Source organism: Dermacentor variabilis, chromosome 1 (assembly GCF_050947875.1).
Source record: "Dermacentor variabilis isolate Ectoservices chromosome 1, ASM5094787v1, whole genome shotgun sequence".
NCBI classification, from domain to species: Eukaryota; Metazoa; Arthropoda; class Arachnida; order Ixodida; family Ixodidae; genus Dermacentor; species Dermacentor variabilis.
Genome location: NC_134568.1, coordinates 97,642,000 through 97,648,836, shown reverse-complemented (window position 1 = coordinate 97,648,836; position 6,837 = coordinate 97,642,000). Strand labels below are relative to the sequence as shown.

The following is a 6,837-nucleotide window of genomic DNA, read 5'->3' as shown; positions in this document are numbered from 1 at the left end:
CCGAAAATTGGCTAAAGCTGTAAAAAATATTGTAAATCCCACTGCAAAACGCAAATAGTAACTCTTATGGCAATTATAATAACACATTATTAAACAAAAGTTCTAGCATCAGTAATTCTTGCAAAATGTCTTAGTAAAGTACGTTTTGCACTACCTGCTTGGCGGCGCCGGATCCATCCGTGTTTCGCCCGTGGACCCATGTGCGCCGGCAATGGCGTGGTATGTGGCTGCGCTCTCTCAAATTAGGTTGTTTTCTGGGTTCTCCGCCCGTAATGTTTTATCGTCACAGACGTTTGCACCATGCGTGGCCATCGCATGCAACATCCAGTGCCGCCACAAAACGTCTACTACTGTCAAGAGGCGAAAAACGTATCCTTTCCACTGGTGGGCACCGCGCAGGAGAAAAGTGAGGGACCAGGACCACATCCTGCCCGAGAACTACACGTTTCTCCAAGAGGTCGCACAGAAGAAATACCTGCAGCCAGGCGAAAGTCCGCTTAGGGAGGAACCATGGCCTGTGGCGACTTGGACGCCGGAGTCGCGCAGGACCGGAGTGATCGGTCGCAAGATAGGCATCTACCCCATGTGGACAAACACGGGCAAGCGGATAATGACCACATTGATACAGGTCTTGGACAACCATGTAATTGAGTACTTGCCTCCAGAGCAATACGCGAAGACGCGGTTTGGTTTCCGGGCGCAGGGCCTCGGCTGCTTGATAGTCGGTGCTGGCAGTATTGATCCCATGAACTTCAAGGCACCTTACCTGAAGCTCTTTGAAAAGTCTGGTGTAATGCCCAAGAAGAAGCTTACGCGGTTCCTGATCACTCCGGATGCGGCCCTTCCGCCCGGGACACCGCTGACGGCGGCCCATTTTCGGGCGGGCGACTACGTGAATGTGTACGGCAAGACGCGGGGCCACGGTTTCCAAGGTGTGATGAAGCGATGGGGTATGAAAGGCGGCCCGGCCACGCACGGCACGACCAAGTCACACCGGCGATTAGGAGCCATCGGCGGGCCCCGTGGCATCATCCAGAAAGGGAAGCGGATGCCGGGACACATGGGCCAGGAGAGGCGACTGCTCGCTGGACTCCGTATCTGGCGCATTAACACACAGCACAACGTACTTTTTGTGCACGGTCCTGCGGTGCCAGGCCATACGCTGGCGCTCGTGAATATCTACGACTCGAAGCATGGCAAAAAGGGCCATTCTGCCGATGACCCGCCACCATTCCCTACGTACTTTCCTGATGCCGCGCATCCTTTGCCAGAGGAAATGTACGACAAAGAGCTGCACCCATTTGAAGCACCGTCAGTCACATTTGAGGATGATGAAGTGCAAGTTAAAAAGAAAGCCAAGGTCAAGGCCAAAACCAAAAGTCGAAAGTAGTCATGTGCTATCTGACTGGCACTGCAACATGAGCACGGAACTTATTTCATTGTAGAATAAACCAATGTTCACATTATGTGAGTCAGAGTCAGCTACTCCTTTATGGAGCAATACATATGCAGACACATTATGTATATACACTAAATATTCGAACCTTGTCTTAAGCAGTATCTGCATAAGTGTGGAGGTGTTTTAAAGACAGCAGTTTTAGAATCCTGTTATAGCAACTCAGTAGTCAGGCTCAAATCCTGGTGGCTGCATTTCACTGAGTGAAAAATGCAAGAATGCCTGTGTGCCATGCATTGAGTGCACATTAAAGATGCACAGGTGGTCAAAATTTCCGAAGTCCTCCACTATGTCATGACCCTCTGTGGTTGCTCAGTGGCTATGGTGTTGGGCTGCTGAGCACGAGGTCGCGGGATCGAATCCCGGCCACGGCGGCCGCATTTCGATAGGGGCGAAATGCGAAAACACCTGTGTGCTTAGATTTAGGTGCACGTTAAAGAACCCCAGGTGGTCGAAATTTCCGGAGTCCTCCACTACGGCGTGCCTCATAATCAGAAAGTGGTTTTGGCACGTAAAACCCCATAATTTAATTTTTTTAACTATGTCATGCCTAGTAATCGTATTGTGGTTTTGGCACGTTAACTGCATAATTGTTTTCTTTTTAGCAACTCTTGCTCCACTACATTAAATGTAAGCAATGGTACCACTTGAACTTTTGGTGTCAAAACAACTCGGTGAAGTGATTGGATTAATTGAATTAAAATCCCAAAGCAACACATTGGCTGTGAGCAATGTTGCAGTGAAGGGCTTCAGTTTAATTTTGACCACCTAGGGCTTTTTAGTGTGCTCCGACAGCTCATGGGCTTGAGCACTTTTGAATTCTGTCTCCAAAATTAGGCTGAAGCTGCTGCTGGAGATGAAGCAGCAACCACATGCTCATCTGTAGAGGGTCTTAGCCACTGAACTACCAAGCTGAAATAATCAGTGTAGGAAAAAGTCAAACCAGGTACACCCATTTTCCTAAATGAAAGCAACCATTGTTATGCAATTACAGTCCCAAAAAAGTCAGTTTCACCAGAGAGGCGAAGCATCAATTGGGATAGCAAATTAGTATACAGCTATACGAAGTAAGGATAGTAGTATTATTGGCCGTATAAACTTGGAAACATTCGCTTACTAACTGAATTAAGTATGGTGCAAACGCACAAGCAAACATGAACACATCACACTTGATGAGCACGGATCGGGATCGCAGTCATAACGCTGGCCTCTGAATGTGTGATCTTGGATTGACATTTACATCAGGAGACTTCATTATTGCTTCTGTCTTTATGTTTTTTATTGATAGGTTAAGCTTTTCCTTCAGTTTGGAAGCAGTCATGTTCACATAAGTTTTCAAAGTGGCACTGCTTGTAAAAAAGCTCCCAATATATTAAGCATTCAGCTTGGTCATGTATATTTGTTATGTATGTTTCAAGTACATTTCAATTTGCAAGAGTGTTCAGTGTGATGTCTCAGTGGAGTGATGGGAATTCTCTTACTGCACTCAGGAAATATGTGACGTGAAAATAATTCTGACTGAAGGCACGCCATTCCTTTCATTGCATCTCCTTCAGCTCGCTTAGTTAGCCAAAACACACTGAAATGATATAGTAATTAAAATTAATTGTATGAGGATGCAACACCTGGTTTTATATAGAGTGATGTGGGGAATGTTCCTTGACACCATACGAGAATTGCAAAACTATATTTTTATACCCCTAACTTTTCTCAATATAAGCTCATTGTCATTCGTGGTTGCAAAGTTCTGCCATCTTTTCTTTCTTCTAGTGGTAGGAGATTCACTTATCTACGTCTAGTAAAGTTTTGCAGAATGTCAACCCATCAAAATTGAATGTTTGTGAAATATAACAGTTTCACAGTAATAGAAACAGACATTAAGATGAACATACCCTCATCACTGGCAACATGGATGTATTATTGTGTAGTTATGAAAAAGGATACAAGTACTATGTGGTGAGTGTTTCTTCTTTGTATTACAAGTACCTTGTTTAGCTAATTCCATTGGTCATTTTGAGGAGCTACTTGAATTCTCCAGTGAGTGCTCAGATGTCACAAATTCAAATGTGCAAAAGGAAGACAAAATGCTCCACACAAAGATAGCATTTAATGCCAATTTAGTTTAATCATTCTGAAAGTTACAGTTGAACTTATGCCTCAATGGCAAAGCTAGGGAGGACATTGTGCCATGGTGATTTTAGCTGAAACAACCAATGGAAAACACAAAATTAGTTCCGAATTGACCAATAGCAAGTAAGTTATTTACAATGAATAAAATACATCTGCTCCAGTGAAATTTACCTCTAATGTCTGGGCACATATCGTGATGCTTGTTCATCATCACTTAATTCACTGCACTCACCAGTGAGTAATCGAACTCCTGCAGATTGTAATTTGGTCCAGCTGCTTTGCTATACTCCTGGTATAATGGCAATCTTCTACTGTACTGTTAAAATACTTCTGTGCAATCTTCACAAGTGTCAAACCTAAGCTAAAGACTCACTAGCACCAGTCAAAGCCATAAAGGCACATACCAGTCATACAGGCTGCACTTCATGTTATGGACATGTGTGTCCTGTGCATCCACCATTCCTCCCAAAGGAGGGATATTTTTTATTTGCATTTTTTCGACTCTCTATCTCCAGTGCCAAAGTATGTGTACAGTGGGCACAACTTGCATGGCATGGAGCAAGAAAAATGGCAGTTGTGACTCTTTTGCCTTGTTTGCCGTTCGTACTAAGTAGAGAACCCACTAGAACCTGCACTCCAAATAATTTGGTCTAAAACACTTGTGCTTATTTTGCATGACATCCTGAAGAAAATTCTAATAAAAAGACATCATTATATTACTGAGGTTACGTTATGTTGCCATGAAATAGGTATTTATTTAATGTAACTTAAAAAAATAATACCTTGTAAGTTGTGTGAATGAAGAAAAGCAGAATGTAGCAAAATTATCAGGAATTTTAAAGCAATGGTTTATTAAATATGGCAAGGATATTCTGGTTTAACATGGTCAAGCTTACTTAGACTAGTTTTACGATGGCTATTTGAAGACAGTATAGCATGTATTATGTATAGCATGTGAAGTATGTATAGATGTATAGCTGACATCTTTACATATAAAAAGGTATTCAGAGGCCATGCACATGTTGAAATCTACTATGTGAAGCAAAGCTTTAGTGAGTTGATTAATAAAATGTTATATACCTAAATGTAACATGTACAATTGTATTCATCCTATACCACATGTAACCTCATGCACTGTTTGTGCACTGCACAGGCCACAACATTAACATAGTGTAATGTTTATGTTATGCACTACACCATTCACAATCTATGCTGAAATGCAAGCACCAAATCATATGGATACACAGTGTTAGATGTTGATGCAGTGATGTTACAAGGATGAAGGCGATATATGCATGTTGTTTGTAGATGATACGTAGCTAAATATATTTAAAGGTGTCACAGTGGCACATACCCATTCTGGAGGATTGTCCAACAATGGATGCATACCCAGCGGCACATACCCAAGGGCTCAAGAATGCGCTAGTGCAACTATAAGAAATGCACTGTTCCATTGCTAGATCTGTGTGCTTTAGAGATATCCATGAGCCAACATTGTGTGTACAAGTTTTATGTTGTGATTTATTATTTCATTATGCAGAACAGAGGTCTGCTCAGATGTGCTCACGGGCACCACTTTGTCAGTCAAAATTCCATGCTATATATGCCAGGGCATCCAGTGGCACATACCCAGTTGGCCAAGAATAGGGCAGCTCAAATATAAGAAAACTAAGAAAATCAAGGAAGCCACTGAATATCATGCACTATTCCATTCTGTGCCTGTGTGCTTTAGAGACAACTATGAGCTGGTATTATACTTACAGGTATTATGTCGTGATTTTTTTTTTATTATTATGCAGAACAGAAGTGTGCTCAATGGCACAGCTTTGTATGTCAACATGCACAGCTATATAAGCTGGTTTGCTGGAACCTAGCTCACGTGCCTATCAGGCGAGAATGTGACGACCAACCGATGATGCGCGCCAAATTACAGGGTGGTAAGCAGAGAAAGCTTCACTTTAAAAGTACTCTCGTGCCAACATTGCTTTGCTTAGTGCTTTCTAGATGCTTGAATGGTGAGCAATGAGTAGCCACTGTAGGTTCACAGCAGATTTTTGTGTCACGCTCATTAGTACTCATCCTACCACTGAATGTTAGTGTACGCACAATGCACATCACATGTAATTGTAATTTTATTTGCACCAAGAAATGTGGGCGTACGCGGTGGCATACCAGGATAATCGAAAAGGTAAAAACCCTTACGCGTGAGCGCCCACTAACCAACCACCGTGTAGGCGAGGTCAGATGATGTTGAGAATGGGGGCAGAGTGAGAATGGGCAGAGATGAGGAGGATCGTGATGATGTCATGAAGGGAGAAAGCAAAGAAGGGAGTGGAAAGCAAGGAAGGAATCATGATGAGGCGAGATGGGTCCCACACTGTTATATCTGGCCTTGAGAGATACCATGTACTACAAAACGCCTGAAAAGTTCCTGGGATGCCACATAGGTGACCTGGGCAACGGATGTCGCAAAGAGACTGCATGGAAGGGACAAGAAGTCGCTAACGGACGCAGGAAGCAAGGACTCGCGATGCCGGACAGTCCTTCCGTGAAGGAGCTCGGGTTGCCCCGATCTCTTGCTGACGTGCACTGCGGTGTTCACACAAGGCAGCTCTTAGGCCCCAATGGTGGCACATCAGCATGCTGCACTCGCTTCCATATACAGGAGAACCTCGTTCATGTGTTTCGGAAAAAAACGCGAGAAAAACATACTAACCGGGAAACGTACGATCCGAACTAATGAAAAAAATTGACAGACTCAACTATTACTGACATCTCGTAATGCGAATTAAGCGTCGCGCGGATCGTTGCGGCAAGACGCGTTTTGTTGTTTGTTTTCCTCTTGTGTGGTGTTTTAAGAGGGCGACGGCAAACCGAAACGAAATCGGGCTGGTGGGCGACGCCGGATGCCGCCGAAGCGAAACGTGATGCCCACATCACGTCGCCTGCAGCAGGGAACGGCGGCGCGTTTGGATTATCGCCTATTACAAAAGCGCGCAGTACGCTACCATACGAACCACGCGCTGTAAAACAGATAGGTGAAGATGCTTATTGTAATAGGTTTGGCAGCGATAGCTGTAAATGCGGCATGCGACGACCTGGGCGTAGATTAATGCTGGTACCGGAATAAGGAATTAAACCATGCGCGCCGTCGTTTTAGCGTGAGACGGGTGATTATATACTGCTCTCGATGCCTTTTTTTTTTTTTCCCATCGGATCTAGCGGCCGGAAAACGTAAACGATCGCAGTCT

General features: G+C 43.9%; 1 protein-coding gene across 1 annotated transcript; it reads left to right on the top strand.

The window, feature by feature from the left end:
• The first annotated feature begins 171 nt into the window (after positions 1-171).
• mRpL3 (mitochondrial ribosomal protein L3) lies at positions 172-1,471 on the top strand. The gene has a single exon (XM_075691211.1). It carries the CDS (start codon positions 212-214, stop codon positions 1,388-1,390), a length of 1,179 nt encoding a protein of 392 aa, XP_075547326.1. The 5' UTR covers positions 172-211; the 3' UTR covers positions 1,391-1,471.
• Positions 1,472-6,837: the final 5,366 nt, after the last annotated feature.

Excerpts from the sequence above, each read along its gene's own strand:
- mRpL3 (XM_075691211.1), top strand. The coding sequence starts at position 212 with ATGGCGTGGTATGTGGCTGCGCTCTCTCAAATTAGGTTGTTTTCTGGG.